Here is a 25184-nt window from a genome sequence, read left to right as displayed (position 1 = left end):
TGAATGGTTGAATTGAAAAGAGTACAGTAAAGGCCACATGGCAGGGGAAGACGTGGATCTGAACTGTCCACCTAGCAGGCTCTTCCTTGGATGGACATGGTTGTAAAATGAGAGGCCTGAAAATCCTAGATAACACTTTCCCTTGCTATTTGCCACAACCATTGACTTGCTCTTTTGTCCATCCATTTAAAACCACCAGTTCGACGCGTGGGATTGCCTATTTGTGTTACCTTATAATCTCATTAGGACGATAGTTGATAGCGTGTGGCCTACAAACTGAACAATTATGAAGTGTGACACAGCACAGCTCATTCAACTGGAAAGTCCCCAGACTCTGGATATGTTTTGGCCATCATGTCCATGCCTTTTTCACTAAATGAGGGCCTCCTTCGATGTACACAATGTGTACAGCAGCCCTTTTGCGCACAATAGACTATCCTTGCTTTAAAGGTCAGCATATACAAGAATATAATGTTTCATGAACATAGGATCACACATGCCAAATGTTTCGCATGTGTGCCTCTCCATGTCGAAACACCTATGTGTGCCAGCATCCATCTTCAAGAACCTCACATGCACCATGTGTCAAGCAATCTGCAATTCGTCATAATGTTATATGAGTTAAGATCTCTGCATGTTCCTCCACTCCATATCTCAAATACTTGACAAACGGCAACAGTATTGTATGACCTGAATAGCATGTGCAGGAGCGTGTATTGTCCACGATTTTGCATGCATCCAAACAGCCTCTCAGAGCCAATAGTATTCTGACACATCAGTCCAAACCAGACGTTGCCTAGGGTAGCCTTTGAGATCAACTATAGGGCCTAAGGTCAAGCTCAGCCATAAAGCACAGCCGATTACATACCCATGCAGATCTCGTGACTACAATCCATTCTAGCTTGATGAACTGTTGGTAGATGGCCCCACTAAAAATCCTAGGTAAAAAAATTTCCAATAGGGAATATGCTTATTTAGCTTGGTAAGCACATTCCTAAAGTGTTTGGGTAGCTGGATGCGAGGAATGGGTTAGTGAGGAAAGAAAAATCAGGGGTTTTAAAGGTTTTAAGCGGGTCTTCTGAAATGTATTCGTACTGATCATACAGCTCCTGTTTGTAGTTTTATTGCTCCTCCAAAGTTTGCAGTATGGGCTTCCTGACTCAGCGTAGGGCACTATTGTGACCCGAATCAAAATTTTGCCTGAAACAGAATTTTTGGAGGTTCACAGCTGAGAGGCCCTGGCTTGCTTCCGCACGTACACATACACGTGTAAGGTAATAACTTTTGCACATGTGCGCGGTAGTGTAAGGTAATAACTAATGCACATGTGCGCAGTAATAATCCTGAGGGGCTCATTACTTACGTGGACGCTTATGTGCTACATGCGCACTTATTGCAATGATAGGCAGGCATGCAACCTACGCTCAGTCGGTAGTCCTAGTAGGGAAAAAAAAGGCACTTACAGTGGACACCTTGTGCAAGGAATGAATCTCCCTAATGCTTGTATCATGTATCTTCGATATGCCAAGTCAGTTAATCATCCCTAGTATGCCCTTTTACAAGGTATTTGGTATGGTTTTCTGCATGTCTTTGGGTCGTCTTAGATGATGCCAGAATCAGGTCCTCTCACTCTTGCTCCGGTGGTGGACTCTCGAGAGTTTCAAAACCCAGTCAAGGGTTGGAGTACCCATAGGTGGTGAAATTCCACCATGGCATGAGTGTGTGGGGGTGTGTGTGCGTGTTAAGAAAACAAAAAAAAAAAAGATGATGCCAGAATCAATTGAAGCTTTCTTCTTTGTGCGTTCGTGGGGAATGGCTCTATTGGCAGGTCTATTGTTTCTTTGAGGAGAAAGGAATAGTGGTTGCTTCAAAAATGGAAGTGGGCGAATTTTGGAGGTGGAATCAAATGGCATGGAAAATAACTCTATTTTTTTTATTTTTTATTTTTTATTTTCTTCTCTTTAGGCTTTGGCCTTGATATCAATAAAATAACTGCCTTTCAAAAAGAAATCTTTATTCAACTTCATAGCATGCAGTTTGTATCTTAGATAAAACCTACCAAATCTGTGTTACATACAGAGAGCATCTTGAGCCAATCACCACCTTTTCAGTCCAAATCCTGGCAGAGCACAGGAGAGCGATCAAAACTTAGAAAGTAAGAAACCGCAGACCCAAGGCTTCAAAATCTTGAGCTAAGAAAGCATGCATAATATTCATTTGATGCCACTGCTTCCAAAACTTCTTTTGGAATGCATGCATGCACAACCCATGCATTTCCACTCGGGCATAACCATCACTCAACCTCTGTAAGGATTCTTTTCTTCCGGAATGGTTCCCGGGGCATGCTGCCTGGAGCGCTGTGAGCTCTCCTCCTCTCCTCTTTCCTCCTTTCTGCTTCAACCATGGTACGCCTGAGGGAGGCTGCCTTGTATATTGGCTTAGGTAAGTGTCTATGCCTGCAAAACCAAGATCCTGAAGTTACTTTCAACTTGAGACAATGTCTGTTTTAACTGTTGATCCCCATTAGGATGAAAATGGATTCGCCACCGCCAGCTTCCCTCCCTCTCATATTGATGTACTTCTATTTTTAATCGATAATCATGTGCTTCTTCTCCCTCCCTCCAAAGATGTCCAGAATAAACAGAACATACCTAACAATGCGCTTGACCTCAGGAAGGTGCTTGTAACGCTCCTTGACGGCCTCAAGATAATCTTGTTTTTTCCGCTCCCTAGGAAGAAGCTGCACGGAAATAGATAAGATTGTTAAGTATCTAGGAGATGATGTGATCTGAACTCTCTACTAAATAGCAAATGTAAACATTATTAATTTCTACCAGTTAATTGTGAAAATGAAACTGTCTGAATTACTACTCTCAGACCAGTCATTCATAAAGAAGCATCTAAGTGAATAAAGATTTCCTCGAAAAACAAAGGAAACATTGGGAAAGCAAAAACCAAACACAACCATATATGGCTTAAGTGAAATTCCTTGTGATGCTACTCTAGGGCCCTGAAATGTGCCTCAATATCACATCCGACCACAAGTTTTGGAAGAAAATCATTTTAGATGCACGTGATGAAGAAAATGTAAAGAAAAAGCAAAGTTACTTCAAATCACATTGCACTGGAAATTTAAGGCTGTAAAACCAGAAAAAAAGCCAGCTGGTCAACTTATTTTGTGATGGCTGTCAAAATCAGCAACAGTGTGAACAATGAGGGACTTCCGCATGATGCAATTATTTTGGTAAATTTCAAGATTTCCATTGATCTTGACTGCTCTCAGAAATAATGGTGAATCACTAATCTGCCAATCTATCCAAATCACAACAGCAAAGCAGGTGCGGAAAACAAGATACTTACAACCCCCAATTGTTCTGATGCCTTGGCTTTCCATAGCCGCAGGTTGGTGTCATCACTCCCAGAAATAACATAAGAGGCATCACAGCTAAACTTTGCACAAAATACCCTATATGGATAAGAAGAACTTGTCAGAAACTCAGATACTTCCATAAACAAATATAACCAGTGAAAATGGTTTGTGAACAGAAGATGGTAATGAAAATCATGTGGTCAATCTTCAATTATACATGCAAAAATCAAATATAAAACCCATTTCCTCAAATTGAAATTGGATTAATTTCTTAAAAAAAGGTTGCACTAATGAGGGCAAATAAACACAAGACTCGAAAACCTTAAGACTCAGAAGAAATTCTACAACAAGAAAAAACCTTTGCATCCTCTTGGTGTGGTAAATTTCCCTGCTATGGCCACCATTGTACTTGAAGATTCTCACCTGCAAAAATTGAATGTCAGAGGCCAAATGGGACATATTGCAATGGGATAGACTCACAAATGACAACAGGGAGCCATGATAATATGGATGGCTTCTTTCTGTGGCAAAGAAATGCAAGAACTGAATGAAATTTAACAATGGGGAAGAGAACTCACTGTCCTATCATAAGAGCCAGTTACAAATTCCTGGCCAGTTGGAGAGTAATCAATATCCAACCTGAAATAAAACATAGTGCTGATGAAGGTCACTTCTAAAGGCTCAGGCAGAGAAGGATATCAATTTTGAAAGATATAGGCATTTTTTCAAGATTAAAATTTTCTTAACCATGCCACTCACACTGCAGAAACATGATCTTGGTGCACACACTTGGCTTCGTTTAGTTTTCTCGAGTCGTAGCTATAGCAGTTGCAATCTTCATTTGCCTGCATTGACATCAATAATAGCAACTCAAGAGAGGAGGAATAGCACGGATCTCATGAGTTCAAAGGGATATGTACATCTCTTGGTAAAAGTTCTAATATCCTAAACCCTGACACAAATGTCAAGCCAATAATTCTAAAACCTAAAATCCTAAAAAACGCAGCAATTAAAGGAGGTAAGTTTTTGTTATTCTTCCAATGTACAACGTGCTGAAAGGCTGCACCCAGTTCTCATCAGAAATATTTCATTTACACAAAATCAGCTTCCTTAGATGTGCTTACCGCTGTAAAATTCATCGGCTCCCTTGGGTTCCAAGAAATAGCATTAGTTTTTGTCTGTTACAAGCAAATATGGGTCAGTTTCTCTCAGAAGCAATTATAAATAACAAGCGTTGATCAGCATTTAGATTAGATTGTCCAGATGCAAATGGATGGACAAGGAAAATAATCACTGTAGAGAGATGAATAACGCACCTAATTGAGTAAATCATATGATAGAATAGAGGTTTGCTAAGCACAGAAGGGTGTACCATAAACCTTATGTACACGCCACAATGTGCAAGCATGGCACGATAGACAAGATCCAATCCACCCATCAGAACAGCACCACTGTCTTGATGCCTTATCCCAAGAATCAGGTTGATCCAATGACCAGGTGGTCCACAGTTTGCAAAACAAATGTATGGCTCTCAAAAACTATGCCAAAGTTTTCTAACCCATCTGCCTGTTTCCAATATTTGGGTCCACATGCTGAGCAGACCACATTTTTATTTTTTCTCTGGAAACATGTAAATCATCAGACCAACCTGATGGATGGATTGGATCATATAACTGTGCCAAGATGGCACATGCAGTATGTACATGAGCTGTATTGCACATGAATGTGCGCCTAGGAAATCTCTGATAAAATAAACACGAATCATAGGATAGAAACTCAGACCCTCTCACAACCTTAGACTCAGTAGCTCAGTTGCCTTGAGATTTTACTGTAAGTGATATTCGAAAAACTAGTGCATGAATCTGGCAAACCTTTCATAAACCTCAAGCTTATATTTTGGATATGGAAAATATTGACACAAACAAATGCAAGAAGGGAAGTGACATCATTACAGCTCAACAGGATCATTATAATATTTTTTTAACAATATCAGAAGAGATATTACAACTTATTAGAAACAAAAAAATGTGCTTCAGTGCAAAACCAAACCACAGGAACGAATCAAATTGATAGTGAAGGATGCTCTTACAAAATGATACAGATCACCATAAAACTAGTAATTGATGAAAGAGCCAAGCACACAACTTGAATTATGACCGTACTTGTATATGCCAATAACTAAGAATTTTTTTTTGGATAAAATTACATTAGTTCATAAACTAATGATATCAACACAGTTTGTAGTCATCTGAAAGAGAGCAGCTGAGCCAAATTCCGGTATCAGGCAATGGTATCAATGAAAGTAAATCTTTTAGGGATACTGATAATTGTGTTTCTCCAGTTGACAACATTTATAATAGCACATTCAACACATACTTGGCAGGAGAGATTAAATTTGGAGATTTTCCTCTGCTGAAATGGCCTCTGTACTGCCTAAAGAATTTATGTAACTTAAATAATTGATCTCTTGTTCCACTAAACAACCCAAAACCATTCCTCGTGCTTCCTTCTCTGGTTTGTCAAACCAGTTGACAACATTTATAATAGCACATTCAACACATACTTGGCAGGAGAGATTAAATTTGGAGATTTTCCTCTGCTGAAATGGCCTCTGTACTGCCTAAAGAATTTATGTAACTTAAATAATTGATCTCTTGTTCCACTAAACAAACCAAAACCGTTCCTCATGCTTCCTTCTCTGGTTTGTCAAAAAGTAGCTAACCCACCCACCCACCCCGAAAAAATAATAATAAAAAACCATTTATTTAGTCAAACATAACATCCTAAATCCGAAGGTGTTTTACCATTCTCCTCTCTCTCTCTCTCTCCAAAAAAAAAATAATAATAATAAAAAAAAAAATCTGAGATGCCCTGTGCAACCTGTTATCTTCAAAGACCATCTTCTTTGTAAAACATCAACAGTCTCTATTATGATCTGTCTGAGCAAATTCCATTACAGTGGAAGACAGGAGTAGACATTTGAGGCTCACAATATTGACAAAGAATGGCACAGTAAATAAATGAAAAGAAACTACTGCAAACCAAATCCATGATCAACAGACAGCTGAATGTGTTTGAATTTACAATAACATCATGCCATTCTACCTTCATGATAAGCTTCCTTGCCGGTGATGACATACGCAGATCATATAGTGTTATGCTGCGGTCACTGCAAAACCAGAAATATAGAGTTACATTCCCTCTACATGCCACAATATACATTATACGCTAAAGACTGTTTAAAAGGCACACTTTAAAACTACACACATAGCAAGCAGTAGTCATTCACAGCTAAGAGATTAGAATGAATAGAATGTGCAATAAAGCAAGCTTTTCACGGTGGAAAAACAAACTGCAATTAGGCAAACCACACAGTAGGCTACTAAGAGAACCGACAGCCTATATTTAAGCTATTGTACCAACAAATTTCAAATGTGGGCCTGTACTTAACAAGTGACCTACTTCAGATAATACATACATCAGGGGGCAAAAGACAGAAGTAAAATGAGGCTTCACCAATAAAGGCGCAGAAATATTAAGCAAGAGTCTGATGTGGGGATCCAAGGACTATGATGCTTCATTGATTCAGGAGTTACAAAAAGAACACACACACACACACACACACACACACACACACACACACAGAGGCAAAGACTGAAATGAAAAGAAACTTGTCAATTATTGCTTTATTTATTACTAATATAGGACTACACAGCTATATGTTCTAGTTTATTTGTCAAATGCTTCATTCATAGACACTATGGGAGAGATTTTTTTCCAAGATGGTGTGGGAGGTAATGTTACCAGTCTCATATGCAAAAGAAGATGGCTATTTGGAAAAAGGAACCCATTATACATACCTAGCTGATGTTGCTAAGACGTCTGGTTCTGCTGGATTAAATCGAACAGAAATAACAGTGTCCTTCCCCCATTCAAAACTGTTCACTGGCTGTGACCTTTTTGCAAGAGCTTAACTTTGTCATTAAAAATGTCATAATCCATGTCATTATGGATAAAAGGTAAGGCAACTTAAATCCAAACCTGTTGTGGTCCCATATATCAACCTGAGCACCAGCTGTCGCAAAGAGATCACCATCCCACTGGTGATCTACAGCCCTGAAAATATAGTTAAAATATTAGGAACTTGGATAGACAACATACAGATACTGATCTATCTCAATATCAGAGCAATCCCTTATTATTATTATTATTTTAAAAAAGATCCATAATCAGATTGATCAGAAAAACAACTTTGAAACTCTCACCAGAAAGCATTCTTCCAAACATAAACTGCCAGTGGCTGAAAAGTACAAATCATGAAAATAAAGAAAATAGAAACCAAATAGAAGACACATGCATTGCACAAGATATGGCTCAAATGGATGAACTACTGACCTCTGATGAATTATCAGATGAATCATCTGACCCTAGAGTATTCGCAACAGGAACATTCCAAAGCCTGACACTGACACAGGAAGAAAAACCTCAAGAAAAGAAAATGTTCCAGATGTCTGTTTCCATAAACATCTGAGAGAATGCAGAAACGCAAATTTATATCACAATATAAATGACTAGGTAATAATATTTCAAAATGGCTACAGAGATGATACAGCTGGGCTGTCCTTACGTGCAATCACTTCCACAGGATATGAGAACCCGTCCATCTGTAGATGCTGCCAAACCTCGAACAGCACCTTGGTGGCCTGGGAACTGGCAAACTGTCCGCCTGTTTATTTTTCAGATCAAACATCCATCACACATGTTACAGGAAATGATAATGCTTTGGATGGCATTTTGTCAGGCACAACTGCAATCCTAGGGAGCTTGTATTTAGAATGCATTGGAATTCACTCAAGGCGATTCCGAATCCTCGGTTGTGTTTGGCAGTACGTATTCTCAATGCACTGGAATCCAAAAATAGGAATGCATTATGCAGTATATTTACAGACATTTGAATTTTAATTATTAAATCAACTTTAATATCCCAAATTAGTGTACATATGTGGTATTTGACAGAATGATTGGAATCCACTCGGGGTGATTCCGAATCCTCAGTTGTGTTTAGCAGTGTGTATTCCCAATGCAATAGAATCCAAAAATAGGAATGCATTGAAATTCTGATGGGGACATCCTGCGCACGCCGTCCACACGTGCAAGCACACCACCCCCCCTACGCTCGTACGCCAGAAGGAAGGCCCCACCGTCGATTTGGATCGATGACGACATCCAGGGAGGGCTTCCTAGCTAGAAGACAAGTTTTGGTTATAAAAAAAAGGTAGGCCCAATAGTCAAGAGAAGCCCATCATGGGATCTCATGATCATGGCCCACTCGTCGGATTGATTTTATATTTTAAGTTTTGTTTATTGTTATTATTTAGAACATCGTGATCACTTTGGATTTCCTTGTTTGGTTTTTATTTTAATTTACTTCATCACCAAGTAATAGGTTGCGCACATGGTGCGAGTTTTTGGAGTATAGGATTTTTCCTATAAATAGGCATCCCTTGTAGTTCTTTTGATTCATTGAAGATTAATAAAAATTTTGCGTTTTCCTATTCTCTAAGTTGTGAAGCTTAATTGGGTGTGAAGCCCTCCCTTCATCGAATGGTTAACTACCGTAGTGCGAAGCCACATCTATCCCGATTCGCCCTCATCCATCGCCATCTCTACTACTCATCTTCTACCATCCTTTCTTCTCATCTCACCCCATCATCTACAATTCGAATCAATCATCTATTGCAGCAATTCTCCTCCCCACAATAGAATTTCAGAATTTGGTCCTACAGGAGGGTTGAAACTTCGGTGGAGCATCACGCACAAACCGTACATCGGATCGAGCTGAGATTTTGGGGTTTTGGAGTCCATCCCTGGCCGACCAAGACCAATGTGGCCTTTTTCTAAATAGTGGGCCCCACACACGTGCAGTCGGGATCACACGCACATGTGTTTGGGCCATTGTTGTTGTCTACGCGTGCGGTACTTCTTTGGTTCGTCTCTCTCCTCTCTTTCACTCTGCTTCCACCCAAAATTCCTAAACCTAACCCTAAATTACTCAAATCTCCAATTTTATGCCCCTTTTCTTACCTTGGGGTTCCCCGAATTGGAATTTCTAAATCCCTTGGATTAGGGACTGATTAATATGCATGTGTGGATGATTATTTCTTATCTTTGAGTAACGTTTGGTTCATAATTTTTATTGATCCAACGCTATCATGTGTAGGCCTGAACCCGCATAGATTCCCCTTAATTGAATGTTTGGATTTTTATGTGGGATATGGAATTTGTGTAATTGTTTCTGAACTAATGTGATCTTAAGCCTAAAATCTCGCATGCCATATTTAATTTTCATGTCCTGCATCAAATTTGGTGAGACTAGGGTTCTTGTAGGGGAATTCATTACATGTTTAGGGTTTGGTTGTTTATGTCCATTATGCATCACTTATCACCATATATGGCTGTTTAGAGGTCCATAAACCCTGACATAAGCTGCTGAAATTTTCTGTTATCCGCTTATTTGAATTCTTTTCAAAATTAACTTAGCTTTCTATTTCTAGGTTTAGAAACTTTCCTTTTCTGTTTTTTAAAAACTTTCTTAATCTGTTTTTAGAAACTAATTTCCTTTCATTTTTCTTTTTTAGAAACTAGTTTACTTTCCTTTTTCCTTTTTTGAAACTAACTTACTTTTTATTTTTAGAAACTTTCCTTTTTTTTTTTTAGAAATTAGGTTGTTTTTTTATAGAAACTTTTCTAATTTGTTTTTTTTAAGAAACTTTCCTAATTTGTTTTTTTAGAAACTTTCCTAATTTGTTTTTCTTAGAAACTTTCCTTTTTCGTTTTTAGAAACTAGGTTGCTTTTTTTTTTTTAGAAACTTTCCTAACTTGTTTTAAAAACTTTCCTTTTTCGTTTTTAGAAACTAGATTATTTCTTTAAAATAAAATAAAAAATAAAATAAAAATCCTTATATTTTGACAACTGTATTGCTGAATTTTGGTTGACACCCTACACTAAACATGAAATAATTGCAAGAGTCACTAAACAAGCTGTCTCAGAAGTTAGAGTCTTTGATTAAGCGCTTGGAAATGGACCAATGCTTTAAACAGCTTGATGTACACATTACTCGACTAGAGACCATCGCCAGGACAAACCCCACCATTGGGGTAGATGTCCAATCTCAGGCAGGTGGCCTGGAGGATAGACCAATGAATGGAGTTGGTCAAGGAATCAATTATGAGTGTGCACCCGTGCACCCACCCCATGAGAGACATCAATACCACTATTTTGAGGGGTACAACATGTACGGCCTTGTAGCTGGAGAGAGTGATATCTTTCCAGAGGCTAGTGTAGAGTTACCCACTGAGGTCATTCCGGTAATGGATGAGTTACGTGATATCTTTCCTGATGATCTACCGGATGAGTCTCCTCCTAGGAGGGATATAGAGCACACTAGAACATGGGACACCGTAATACCTACAGCCGAGTTTGCGTTTAATAGTTCTAATGATAGGTCCACAGGTCTCAGTCCTTATGAAGTCGTTACTGTTTATAAACCTGGGAAACCTATTGATCTTGTCCCTATGTCACTGTTCCATAGGGCGTCAGAGCCTCCAGAGTCTTTTGCGCATCACATTCATTCATGGCATCAAGAAATTAAGCAGAAGATCACTGCTAGTAATGAACATTACAAATTTTCTGCAAACTAGCATAAATGTTTCAAAGAATTCAATATTGGGGACTCTGTGATGGTGTGCATCTGGCCCGAGCGGTACCCTCTGGGGGCTGTTCGTAAGTTACACGCGCGTAGCGCTGGACCCTTCAAAATTATAAAACGAAACGGTCTCGATGTGTATGAGGTAGATCTTCCACCTTACATGGGAATTAGTTTCACATTCGATGTGGATGATCTAGTTACTTTTCAGGAGACCACTGATACTTTGTCCGACCCTTCGCCCACCCATCCTAATTCTCCATATTTATCCTTCGAACCATGGCCCTTCTCGACCCATATTCCCAGCCTCTACCTCCTATAACCACTCTTCCTGACCTTTCTTCTTAGCCTCTACCTCCCACACCTACCCTTCTCGACCCATTTTCCCAGCTTCTACATCCCATACCTACCCGTCTCGATCCATTTTCCCAGCCTCTACCTTTCATACCTACTCTTCCTGACATTTCTTCTCAGTCTTTGCCTCTTATACCTAACCTTCACACACCCAAAAAGAAAATAGAGGATATCCTGGACCATCAGATAGTTCCAACGTCGGATGGTGGGTTTCAGAAGTACCTTGTCAAGTGGAAGTCACGACTAGCTTCAACCAATACGTGGCTCGCTGAGGAGGAGCTTCAGAGACTTGATCCTTATATCTCGGAGCGGTTCAGGAGTTTTATTGCGCCAGTAGCGAAATCTTCACAGCTGGGGAGAATTGATGGGGACATCCTGCGCACGCCATCCACAAGTGCAAGCACACCACTCCCCTATGCTCATACGCCAGAAGGAGGGCCCCACCATCGATCTGGATCGATGACGACGTCCAGGGAGGGCCTCCTATCTAGAAGGCAAGTTTTGGTTTAAAAAAAGTGGGCCCGATAGTCAAGAAAAACCCATCATGGGATCTCATGATCGTGGCCCACTCGTCGGATTGATTTCATATTTTAGGTTTTGCTTATTGTTATTATTTAGAACATCATGATTACTTTAGATTTCCTTGTTTGCCTTTTATTTTAGTTTACTTCATCGCCAAGTAATAGGTTGCGCACATGGTGCGAGTTTTTGGGTATAGGATTTTCCCTATAAATAGGCATCCCTTGTAGTTCTTTTGATTCATTGAAGATTAATAAAAATTTTGCATTTTCTTATTCTCTGAGTTGTGAAGCCTAATTGGGTGCAAAGCCTTCCCTTTATCAAAGGGTTAACTACCGTGGTGCAAAGCCATATCTATCCCGATTCGCCCCCATCCATAGCCATCTCTACTACTCATCTTCTACTATCCCTTCTTCTCATCTCACCCCACCATCTACACTTCGAATCAATCATCTATTGCAGCAATTCTCCTCCCCACATTGGAATTTCAGAATCCCGCCCTACAGGAGGGTTGAAACTTTGGTGGAGCACCATGCACAAACCATACATCGGATTGAGCTGAGATTTGGAGGTTTTGGAGTCCATCCCTAGCCGACTAGGGCCAATGTGACCTTTTTCTGAATAGTGGGCCCCACACACATGCGGTCGGGATCACACGCACGTGTATCTAGGCCATTGTTGTTGTCCACGCGTGCGGTACTTCTTTGGTTCGTCTCTCCTCTCTTTCACTCTGTTTCCACCCAAAATCTCTAAACCTAACCTTAAATTACTCAAATCTCCAATTTTATGCCCCTTTTCTTACCTTAGGGTTCCCCGAATTAGAATTTCTGAATCCCTTGGATTAGGGACTGATTAATATGCATGTGTGGATGATTATTTCTTATCTTTGAGTATCGTTTGGTTCATAATTTTTATTGATCCAGCCCTATCATGTGTAGGCCTGAACCCGCATAGATTCCCCTTAATTGAATGTTTGGACTTTCATGTGTGATATGGAATTTGTGTAATTGTTTCTGAACTAACGTGATCTTAAGCCTGAAATCTCGCATATCATATTTAATTTTCATGTCCTGCATCAAATTCTGTAGTATATTTACAGACATTTGAATTTAATTCCTAAATCAACTTTAATATCCCAAATCAGTGCACATATGTGGTTTTGACAAAATGATTCTGATAAGCCCATTGAAATATATACTTTGGCCAAAAAATGATGAAATTCCAAGCCTCGGGTGGGCCACAAGCATAGGATCACAAACGAGCGACCCGCCAACATTTTTTAACAATCAATTTACATGGCCAATGTTTGGACCATTTGGATTATTCTTTTGATGTAATTTTAGTGATGCAGCTAATAATTTGATTGTTTTGGGGTATCATCAACGTACCATGTGTACAATGGATTAGTAGCCTAGAGACACCTTTGTTACATGTGCGAATCTCTTGCCTGATTCCAAATCACAACAGAAGGGAGAGATTTCAAAACACAATAAAACTGTGTATTTCAAATACCTCCGATTCCAAATACCATTGAATCCATGTTGCCAAACAACTGTTGGATTTAGAATGCACTAAAATCCCTATTGACAAACAACCCCTAAGATATTCACCATAACCTCAGAAAAGGAATCCAAAGAAAAAAAAAAATGACTCAACCCATTCAATAGCATGACTGCAATCCTAAGGTACACACCATAACCTCAAAAAAGGAATCCAAAAAAATCTGACTCAACCCATTCAACAGTGAGAGAAATAAGTACTACGGGCAGGCCATTCCACTTCCAATAGACACATATCATGCACAGCATAGACATCAGGCCATATTCCAACTGAAATACCAGGTCCAAATATTGATTGATTTTGATAGAACGCTTTGCTAAGTGCACACCCGTGTGCAATAAAGGTCAGGTACATGCCATGCACGTGCCAGCAAGGCACATACCCAAATATTGGGAATGAGTGGATGGGTTAGAAAACTCCAGCCCAAGTTTTCCAGAGCTGTACATTTGTCTCGCGATGGCCCACCTGACCGTGGATCAATCTGATGGATGGATTGGATATCGGATCTACTGTACAATGCTCGCACATGTGTGGAGTGTACATGGGCTTTATTGCACATGTGTGGGCTTAGCAAAGTTCTTTGATAGAGCAAATTAATCCAACCCAGAGCTGTGTGATGGATACCTCGATGCTATATCCCAGAGACGAATATCTGCCAAAAGAAAAAAAAAACATCAAAACACTTACAATTTTGAACATCTTGGCAAATGTTTAGTGGCAACGTCCTACATCATAGGAATATGTGCATGAAGATACCAACCATTCATCTTACAGTTTATTTCACTAGTAAATGCCACATTGAGATATGAGAACAAGTCCTCTACCGTGAACAAAATTTAGAAGTGAAAGGTTGGTTAAGGCAACATGTAGCCACCAGAATCTTCTGCATTAATTTGTCAATGTCCCACAAGAAATCATATATTGATTGGAGGAAATAAGTAAACACAGTGGAAGGAAGGCCAAGATCTTTTTTTAATAAAAATGATACAGAAGAAAAACAAAGTTAATATCATTGTCGTACTAAAGTATCATCGTTTGTGGCATAGATGGGCAAGGATCATAATTCCACTATTCCTAGTGGACTTGAAAGACATTGACAAGTGGGAAGACACGAAAATGCTGAAATGGAAAAACTGTTTTTGAGAAACCCAATAACAGTGTGTAACTCCAAATAAGAGACACACACATGTGCTTGTGCACGGGCGCGCACATGAGCCATAAGGCCCATAACCAAGGCACATGCTCAACTAAGATATTCATTCCAATAGGAGCAATTGCAAAATTGATCCTACTGATCCAAGGCAGATTTTGCAAAGGTGATCATGAAACATGCAACCCTGAGGCATGATGTTACTGATATAAGGGTCTTTTTTTCTAAAATGCAACCCCAAGGCATGATGTAACTGATACAAAGGTCTTTTTTGAAGGATAACTGAATATTAGAAAAACCATGCAAGAAAACAAGCAACAAGCATCTAGGAAAAAGGAAATGATGAGCTGACAATGAGTGACCCTCTCGTCACTCCCTCTTTTGTAAGAGACTGAGCCATCGCATTCTACTCCTTTGTAACACTGGAACTGGTTACTGCAAAGGAATATAGAGGTCTCTCTTTCCATTACAAAATGAGAATGATCTCAATATTTTCTCAATATGGTTCTGAACAAGACTGATAAGAAATCAACAAATTTTTGGTAATATAAAAATAGAGTATCATGAATTCCATTACCTAGGGCTTTTTTAAAGGATTGATGATACCACTATCTAGGTGAGCGGTAAAAAATAATAATAAAATAAAAAATAAAAATTTGTAAGATGGCTAAAGGCATCATTAAATACCATTTTGTCACAAGGAAAGCAATGAATGGTAAAGCCAAAAATAAAAATAAAAAACTCATAAATGAAAAGGTACCTCCATCCATTGAACCCGAGAATATTCCTTTCAAGTGATTTGGGTTCTTTGCCATACAAGAGACAGCATCAATGTGCCCATCCATTGCTCCAATGAAAGGTTTTGCAAATATCTAATGAACCAAAAAAATGATAAGGCAATAACAACATAAATATGAAATGCCTCAATTTTATGTTGGGAGGGGGGAAGATTACCTTATCCAACTTTGCAGCATTAAGGGCACGAACATATTCAGTGGCCTTTTCTTGGGGACGTAAGTTTGGATCATAGTTTCGGAAAACCCTCTACACAAGGGAATGGAAATTTCAATGGATATTAGAAACCAATTCGAGCTCAAACAAATATAGCACTTTCACAAAACAAAAGAGACGTGTATCAAAAAATCAGTTGGGATTTATGCCAAGAAGGTCAACCATTGAGGTTATTTCCCTACTTAGATCGCTGATGGAGAAAACAAGATGAAGGATCTTTGTTCTTGATGTCTCAAATTTGTATAGAACAAGGTCTGTCAACGCCATCGACAGACCATTCGATGCCATCGAGCAGACTTCAATGCCATCGAAGGAGGGTCAATGCCATCGGAAAATCCATGTTTTGTTGCTGGAACGTTTTGGTGTTTTCTCGATGCCATCGAAGTCCCATCGAAGGTGCTATCGAGCACGCGCGCGTAATTGCGTAAGTGCGGGATTTATTTCTGATTTCGATTGTGATTCTCATAAGGGCTATATATATGGGTGTAATCGGGATGTGGAGGCAACAAGAGGTCTTTCTAATTCGCTCCTAGGGTTTCAAGAGCATAGCTTGGCTTGTAAGGGAGATTCGAGGCTTGTTCAAATTGGGTAATCTCTATCTCTTGTAATTTTATGCTTTCATAGTGCATTACTATCGCTCTGTACCGTGGTTTTTTCCCACAAGGGTTTTTCCGCGTTAAATTCGGTTTGTTTGTGTTTGAACTTGGTTAAGTGATTGAAGTACTTTGCTTGATTCATCTTTGTGTGCTTCCGTGGTCCCCCAACAATCTTCACATGGTCATTAGTGATGTAGAGAAAGCATTCGATAGGTCCCTAGAGAATCTAGTGGGTGTTGGGAAAGAAAGGAATTACAAGAAGATATATTGACATGATTAAGGATATGTACGAGGGAGTAGTAATAAATGTAAAGACAACTAGCAGAGAGATAAGAGAGTTTCTAATTCTATTTACTATAGGATTACGCAAGGGGTCAGCATATAGCGCTTATCTTTTTGGATTATTTATGGAGAAGTTAATGAGGCATTTACAAGACAAGATCCCACGGTATACATTGTTTACAGATCACAGAGTTTGGATTGATGGACAAAGGAGGGGGTAAACACAAAGCTGGAACTATGGTGGGATGATTTACAATCTAAAAGTTTTAAAACCAATCAGATTAAAATAGAGTATACGGAATGCAATTTTAGTAACAATTAGTTGGGAAAAGGCTTAGATGATGATGACAAACAAAAGACAATGAAATTTACTCCACGTCACCGATACAAAAAGTACAAATCATCCTATCACGACTTTTCTATGTACACTCCATCGTGTTAGACAACATCTGATGCAAGAAAATTAGCCACTTGCTCTAAAAGCTCGAACTGTTAGAGAGTGGCGAATTAATCCCTGTATCTCTTAGCCCAGGCCCCACATCGCATGGGTTACGACGTCGGTCGAACCCTCCTCGTGTTAGAGAGCATCTAATGCAAGACAATTAGCCTAGCTCGAACTGTTAGAGAGTGGCGAATTAATTCCTTTATCTCATAGCCCAGGCCCCACATCACATGGGTTACGACGTCAACTGAACCCTCCTCGTGGCCCCTACTTCACATGGGCCCACTTCACACGGGCCACCCAGCCCGAGTGTGTCCCCACATCCCACAGGCTACCCCACTCGAGACCGGTGTGAAGATGTCCATGCATTAATCACTCCCAGTGAGGAGTCTCAAACATGAGACCTCCCGCTCTAATACCAATTTGATGCAGGACAATTAGCCACTTGCTCTAAAAGCTCGAATTGTTAGAGAGTGGTGAATTAATCCCTTTATCTCAGAGCCCAGGCCCTACATCGCATGAGTTAGGACGTCGGCCAAACCCTCCTCGTGGGCCCGCCTCTCACGAGCCACCCTCCTCACACGGGCCGCCCACCCTTAGTGTGTCCCCGCATCCCACAGGCTACCCCACTCGAGCCCGGTGTGAAAATGCCCCTGCATTAATCACCCCCGGTGAGGAGTCTCGAACACGAGACCTCTCGCTTTGATACCAATTTGATGCAAGACAACTAGTCACTTGCTCTAAAAGTTCAAACTGTTAGAAAGTAGCGAATTAATCCCTTCATCTCATTAGCCCAGGCCCCACATTACATGGGTTAGGACGTTGGTCGAACCCTCCTCGTGGGCCCCACTTCACATGGGCCCGCCTCTCTCAAGTCACCCGCCTCACACAGGCCGCCCACCCCGAGTTTGTCCCCGCATCCCACAAGCTACCTCACCCGAGCTCGGAGTGAAAAATGCCCATGCATTAGCATCACAAATTCACAAGTGCATATGCCCAATCAATAATCAATAGTATAGACTACAAACAATTCAGTCCGCTTCAAAATTTCAAGAACCCGCATTCAAAGATATTTGACCATGGAATCAAGTATTAGAGTTTAGAGAAGCCGCAGAAGAATAAAAGATTTTTAACAGCCCAAATTAATAGATCAGGCCCTATGGATCTCCATTTAGATATAGCCCAATTTCTATAATTTAAATTATTTAAAAAAAAAAAAAACCAAAAATTTTGTATCTACTCGTACCTTTTTTTAAAAATATATATATATATATATTTTTAAAAGATGAATTCATTAAGAAGAAAAAAGGAAATACAAGGGAGAATAGCCTACTAAACCCAAAAGACCCTTAACATTTGTAGCCCACTCGATCATGAAACGTTTAGCCTTAGACGCAACCACCCCAGCAAGATTGGAGGAATTCCTGAAATATCTATTGTTCCTTTCTCCCCAAACGGACCACCAGATAGCGAGAATGGCCATTCTCCAGATAATTGCTTTCACTTTTCCTAATTTCACCCCATGCCACGCCTGAAGGAGGTGATTCACCTCGCTCGGAAAACACCAGTCTAAGTTGAACCGAAGCAGAAAATCAGCCCATATTTACTCGTACCTTTTAATCACTGATGTATAAAAACATTTGATTGTTGATGTCGGACCTTCAATGCAGAAGGTTCTCTGCCAAATCTATCCTACATGAGGAGGAGAGGAGAGCCCACACGCACAAACCTAAAGTGGGGCTATGGCCGTGCCAAGAGAGATGCACGCCCTATGTGTCACACATGTAGATGTATGCACACGGTAGGAGTGCTCTCTCTCTCTCTCTCTCTCTCTCTCTCTCTCTCTCTCTCTCTAGGTGGTGACATCCTTAAGGGGCTTGGGTGTCCAAGGCTCTCTCTTTTATGTATCCTCTCCGGGGTGGGGGGGCTTGTTACAGTGCTTCACTATTTTATAGACTTTGGTATACTCCACTACATCTAAAGATTGTGAATCTTGCCTAACCAAGTACCGAAATTGACTCCATTCCTCCATTGAACATGGTAATCCATCCACTATATCATAGGGGGGTTTGTTATAGTGCTTCACTATCTTATAGACTTTGGTATACTCCACTACATCTAAAGATTGTGAATCTTGCCTAACCAAGTACCGAAATTGACTCTATCCCTCCACTGAACATGGTAATCCATCCACTATCCAAATCCCATGCAAATAAAATGATGGGCCACAAGATGTCAACCATCAGTTGAAAACACTCGAAAGTTGAAACCTTTGGGGTACTGGTACCAGTGAAAAACCGCTTAATGGATGGTCCAACCTACAAAATCATAGTCATGAGTGTTCCTAGGAGACCAGTGGCAGTGGATCCCTTCTTGGATCATATGTACCTCAACAGTATCCTAGTGCATGAACCCAGCAACATCTCCATACGAACCACCACAATTGGCTCTGTGAAGCAAGTCAAAATACATTACATCCGGAATTTGAACTCTTCATACACCAAAAATCCCCCAATACATGAAGATCCTAGCAATAAAATATTTGACCTTTTTTGGTAGAATGTTAACAATCATGTATCTTTCATGTCTCAATAGTCTATTTGTTTGGCCACCCCTTGAAGGGTTTAAAATCTTTTCCATCAGGGATATTGTTGGAGTGTGGGCCATCCACATCACGGCCCATAATAGCAATCACAGGGATCATTGAACAATGGGGCCCACGACGCATACTAAAAAGCCCGAAAAAGTAATGTATAAACTTTCTACTCGAGGATTGTATTATACCTAATAATAATAATAATAATAATAATAATTTTATAAAAGCTACTTCACAAAACATCTGTTTAGTCTGGAGGTTCGATACTGAGGAAACAAGAGGTATTTGGCCAAAGGGAAAAGAAGTTGGACACGCTGCTCTCATCCATTCAAGTGCTAGAGTCTAAGGAGGAGGAAGGCCTTTTGTTTGAAGAAGATTGTCTCCTTAGAGAAAAGTTGTTACTAGACTACAAATCTCAGGTTAAGGAGGAGATAAAGTGGCGCCAACGCTCGAGGGCTGTCTAGCTCAAAGTTGGCTTGAACATTAAATATTTTCATGGCATCACAAGCACTAGAGCTAGGGCCGACCTTATCTCCTCCTTGTTTGTTAATGGAGTAACGATAGTGAATAAGGATTCTATATGCAAGGTTGTGGTGTGCTTCTATCATTCCTTTCTATCTAGTGAAGGTCTCTAGCGCCCCTCTCTCAATAATCTTCAATTCAACTCTCTTGATTGTGAGTCGGTTGCATCGCTGAAGATGCCTTTCAGTTTGGAGGAAATCAAGGAGGTTGGTTGATGGGCTTGGGGGAGATAAAGCCTCAGGCCCAAACGGTTTTCCTTTAGCTTTCATTCATACTTTCTGGGATATGGTTAAAATCGACCTCTTGCATTTTGCTAATGAGTTCCATTCTTTTGATAGCTCTCCTGTTTAGTTGGGGTGTGCGTTTTTGGCTTTAATTCCCAAATCTAATGGTGTTGATGATATGAAAACTTTAGGCCCATAAGCTTGATAGGATGACCTTATAAGATCATTGCTACAGTCTTGAGCCAGAGATTAAGAAAGGCTCTCCCTTAGGTAATATTGCCCTTTCAGAGTGCTTTTGTAGCTGGTGGACAAATAATGGACAACGCTCTGCTAGCCCATGAATGCTTGGATTCTTGTCTTAAGTCAGGATCAAAAGGTATTGTGTAAACTAGATTTGGAAAAATCTCATGACCACATTGAGAGGTCCTTCTTAGACTTTTTTTTTAAAAAAAAAGTGACGAAAATATATTAGAAAAAGATTAAAGTACAAGAGAAAGAGAGAATCTCCCGCTAAGATAGCGGGACAAACGACCTCCGAAGCTAAACAAAAAACAAGTTAAGAAATGGGATAAAACAGGCCCTAGTCTGTTAGGAAATGCTGGACTCTCATAATGATAGAATCCGGGGATTTAGAGGTTCCTAGAAAACATCTCCCATTTCTTTCTTCCCATACTGACCACCAAACTGCCAATAGACCCATTCTCCACGAAATCGTTTTCTGTTTTCCCAATTTTGGACCTAGCCAAGCTTTAATCAGGTCGCCGGTGGAGGAGGGGAAACACCAGTGGTGTTAAAGGAACTGATAAGAGCTGACCACACTTGACCAAAGAACGGACAGTGTACGAACATATGATCAACCGATTCCTCATCAGCAATGCAGCAGAGACAAATATTAGTTATAAACATGCCCCTCTTCCTTACGTTCTCAACGGTTAAGACTTTCTTCTTTCCTACTAACCAGCCAAAAACCGATATCTTTGGAGGCACTTCGAACTTCCAGATTTTACCCAACATATGGTTATCCTTCCCTGAAGAGGTTGCGGCTATGGAAAGATAAAGAGATTTGATCGTGAACAATTTAGAACTGTCATGTCTCCACAAGAGCTTGTCTTTTAGAGCTTTGTTAGGATGGAGGCTGGAAATATGACCGAGGAGACCAGCAAATTCTTCAATCTTCCAATCTTGGAAGTTTCTTCTTAGACTTGATCTTGTCCAAAATGGGATTCGGGGACTAGATTCGATCGTGCATAGCCTCATCTAAGTTCTCTATTCTAATCAATAGCTCTCCCTATGTTTTGTTTTTTTTTTAAATCTTCTCGGGGAATTCGTCGGGGGGACTCCCTCTCCCCCTTTTTATTTGTCATTGTTGCTGATGCTCTCAGTCGCATGTTGAGCAAGGGTCAGGATGAAGGGTTGTTCAAAGGTTTCTAGCGAGCAATTTTTCCTCATCCCATTAACCACCTGCAATTTGCCAATAAAACTTTGTTGTTTTGCTAAGCCTCCGAGTCCCAACTTGCGACCCTAATGATTCCCATTGGTTGGTTTGAGATGGTGTTTGGTCTCCGAATCAATATTGTGAAAAGTGAGCTATTGGGAATCAATTTATCTGCTAATGAAATTGAATCCTTCACGGATCTCTCTGGGTGCAAACCTACCAGCTTCCCCTCTAACTACTTGGGGCTCCCCCTATGTTTGGGAAAGCCTCATTTGCATTTATGAGACAAAGTAGTGGAATGGAAAGAAAACTATCCTCTTGGAAATGCAAGTTGTTATCCCTTAGAGGCCAGTTCACTCTCATTAAGGCTTCTCTCTAATCTCCCCATTTACTTTCTGTCCCTTTTTAAGTGTCTGAGTTCTGTCTTGTACCAAATGGACATGCTCAAAAGGGACTTCCTATGGCAATGGGGAAGAATCCAATAGGAAATTCGACTTGATGAAATGGTTTGAAGTGTGCAAACCCTTCTCAGAAGGGGGAGCTGGTATCAAACGTCTGGACATGGTTAATTCAGCCTTGCTGGGTAAACGAGTCCGAAGGTTCGGTACTGAGGAAAACAGTCTGTGGAGGAAGGTGATTATTGTTAAGTATGTGATGCAGGACAATTAACGACATGCTCTAAAAGCTCAAACTGTTAGAGCATGGCGAATCAATCGCTTTATCTCATAGCCCAAGCCCCACATCTCACAGGTTAGGACCTCGGTCGAACCCCCCTCGTGGGCCCCGAATCACATGGGTACCGCCTCACACAAGCCACCTGCCTCACACAGGCCGCCCACCTCGAGTGTGCCCCTAGATCCCACAGGCAACCCCACTAGAGCTCGATGTGAAAATGCCCCTACATTAATCACCTTCGGTGAGGAGTCTTGAACACGAGACCTCCCGTTCTAATACCAATTTGATGCAGGATAATTAACCACTTGCTCTAAAAGCTCGAACTAATAGAGCATGGAGAATTAATCCCTTTATCTCATAGCCGAGGCCCCACATTGCATGAGTTAGGACATCAGCCAAACCCCCCTCGCGGGCCCCAAATCACATGGGTATTGCCTCACACGAGCCACCCGCCCGGTGTGAAAATGCCCCTGCATTAATGTGGTATCTCATAGCCCAGGCCCCACATCTCCCGGTGTGAAAATGCCCCTACGTTAGTATGGGACGTCTCCTTCAGGGTGGTGGATTAGGGATTCTTCCTTATATAGAGCCTTGGCTTTGTGGAAATCCATAGCGAGGGATGCTTCGAGTGTTGTCGGTGGCCTAAGCTTTGCTCTAGGGGATAGTTCTAGGGTGAGATTTTAGGAAGAGGTTTGGTGTGGAAGTGCCCGTCTTAAGGATGCCTTCCCCTCCATTGCGAACCTACTCCACACAACGACATCCCTGTTGCAAGCTGCTTTTGCTTTCAAGATAGTGGGGGAGTTTGGTTTCCCCCTTGCAGAAGAAACTTGTCTGAAACAGAATTAGGTGATTTCCTATCTCTCCTTTCTTTCTTACAGGGATTGCTCTTGTTCAAGGTGAAAGGGACTCTTGCGGTTGGATTCACTCTAGGAGTGGTGCGTTCTCGGTCCGATCTCTCTACTCCATCTTGTCTGCGCCTACAGATACAGATACCAGCCACACCTTCTATGTCCGGTCCTATGGAGCTCCTCCAAAAGTGTCATGCTTTCGCATGGCTTGCTGGGCACAATAGGATCCTCACCATTGACAACCTTCACAAAAGATCACCAATCGTTCCAAACAGATGCCTGTTTTGGCTTCGTGTGGAGGAATTGGTCAACCTCCTATTCATTCATTGTTTGTTCTCTTGCGTTGTGTGGTCCAGCATTTTCAGGTCAGCTGATATTGGCTGGGTGTTGCCAGCTTCGGTTGAAGCCCTCTTTCGATCTTGGCACGCTTCCAGCAGTGGTATTCTTGGCAACAAGAAATGGAGAGTTGCCCTTGTGGCGTTCTTCTGGGTGTTGTGGCTGGAAAGAAATAACCATTGCTTCTGTAATTGTGGGTGTTCTCCTGTGGGTGTCTCCAACATGGTTGCCTTGTGTGTCAGGGAGTGGGCTCCCTGATGGGTAGTTCTTAGGTTCTTTCTGGTCGTCGCTTTCCTGCTTTGCTTCCTTTTGTTTTGTTTTGTTTTTTTTTTTTTTTAGCTCTTCTGGTTTTCTTGTTGCTTTCTTGGCTTTTGCCTTGATCAATTTCATCTTTCAAAAAAAAAAAAACGTCCAGAAAAATGGAAGAAAGAAATGAAAATGGAAATTCTGAGAAAATCACCTGGAGATCTTGGCTACGTTCTCGGGTGAATTCGTCGGTAGACCGAGAAATCACCTTAACCTTCATTTCACCTGCATCAAAAATTCCCGAAGAAACGGAGGCTTCTCTCTTTAGAATAAGAGGAGGAGATGATGGATTGGAGTATTGTCTTTAGAATTCACGGGAATACAGAAAAAGTGCTTTTAAAGAGAATTAAGAGGAAGAGAAAATGAATGGCAGTATCGTAATGTGAAAGAAGAGAGAGCAAATGAGTTTGAGAGGACTTACTCGTAGAGAAGTTGCAGAGGACTTCAGATCGGCGGTTCTGTATCGGAAGATCGCGTCTCTTTCAGATTCGTTTGGGAATCGGAGAGAGAGAGAGAGAGAGAGAGAGAGAGAGAGAGTAGGGTTTTTGACGTCTGTAAAACCCTAATCCATTTGGCTTCTCTCCCACTTGAAGGCGGTGGGGCTGTTTCTTTCGGGGGAGTATTTGCTGCTCTGGCCGAGCGTGACGCTCGCTACTCTGGGACTCCGAAACCGTAGAAGCTGCATACACTGACGCTGTCGCTAAGTCGCGGTCCAACAATCAGATTAAGTTGAATTCTTCGTTTTCGGAATAATGCATCTGTAAAAACGGATGGACAGCGTGAATACAGAATACATACATCAAGGTGGCCCACCGTAAGGGCCGCACCGTCCTGGGGAAATCGGATTGCATACTGAGTTACTCAGGGAAGCGGATTGGCTGGTGTACCACACACCAGCTATATAGCTGGTGTAGGTACGTGTGGTGCGAAGACGAGCGCTTACGCTCCTCGAGCTCTGAGTTGTACGAACGGTTCAAAGGAGATCAAAGTTACATGGGCCCCACAGTGATGTATTTATTATATCCACACCGTTCATCCATTTTTTTGAGATCATTTTAGAGCATTCCAAACAATGAATCATATCCAAAGATCAACTTGACCACAGCACAAATATCAGTGGGATAATTATTTTCACCGAAAAAAATTTGTACGGCCCACCATAACGTTAATTTTCCATCCAATCTGTTCAGAAGGTCACAAATACCCGGATGAAGAGGAAAAAAATTTTCATATGGATCCAAAACTTCTGTGA

At 40.9% G+C, this 25184-nt stretch overlaps 1 protein-coding gene across 3 annotated transcripts; it reads right to left on the bottom strand.

The window, feature by feature from the left end:
• Nucleotides 1-1980: 1980 nt before the first annotated feature.
• LOC131241136 (uncharacterized) lies at nt 1981-24645 on the bottom strand. Of its 3 annotated transcripts, none has more exons than XM_058239815.1 (18): nt 24354-24645; nt 24087-24234; nt 15614-15703; nt 15420-15531; nt 14134-14161; nt 7998-8096; nt 7766-7835; nt 7636-7670; nt 7412-7486; nt 7231-7326; nt 6476-6539; nt 4495-4548; nt 4130-4215; nt 3949-4009; nt 3729-3793; nt 3361-3466; nt 2652-2740; nt 1981-2456 (listed from the first exon to the last, which is right to left on the bottom strand). In XM_058239815.1, the coding sequence occupies exons 2-18, from the start codon at nt 24150-24152 to the stop codon at nt 2294-2296; spliced, it is 1359 nt and encodes a 452-aa protein (XP_058095798.1). In that variant the 5' UTR covers nt 24153-24234; nt 24354-24645; the 3' UTR covers nt 1981-2293. The 3 variants fall into 3 exon arrangements, with proteins under 3 accessions (XP_058095798.1, XP_058095797.1, XP_058095796.1); XM_058239814.1 differs by having other exon boundaries at nt 24087-24194; XM_058239813.1 differs by having other exon boundaries at nt 24087-24157; nt 24354-24643.
• Nucleotides 24646-25184: the final 539 nt, after the last annotated feature.

The sequence above is a fragment of the Magnolia sinica genome, chromosome 3 (assembly GCF_029962835.1).
Source record: "Magnolia sinica isolate HGM2019 chromosome 3, MsV1, whole genome shotgun sequence".
NCBI classification, from domain to species: Eukaryota; Viridiplantae; Streptophyta; class Magnoliopsida; order Magnoliales; family Magnoliaceae; genus Magnolia; species Magnolia sinica.
This window is presented reverse-complemented; position numbering and strand designations above follow the sequence as displayed.

What these genes read in the sequence shown, in the direction of transcription:
- LOC131241136 (XM_058239815.1), bottom strand. Translation starts at nt 24,152, where the DNA reads ATGAAGGTTAAGGTGATTTCTCGGTCTACCGACGAATTCACCCGAGAA. An exon ending in TCCTGTGGAAGTGATTGCAC is followed by an intron (nt 7,836 to 7,997) that starts GTAAGGACAGCC and finishes TTCCTGTGTCAG; the next exon opens with TGTCAGGCTTTGGAATGTTC. An exon ending in CAAGGAAGCTTATCATGAAG is followed by an intron (nt 4,549 to 6,475) that starts GTAGAATGGCAT and finishes TGCTTGTAACAG; the next exon opens with ACAAAAACTAATGCTATTTC.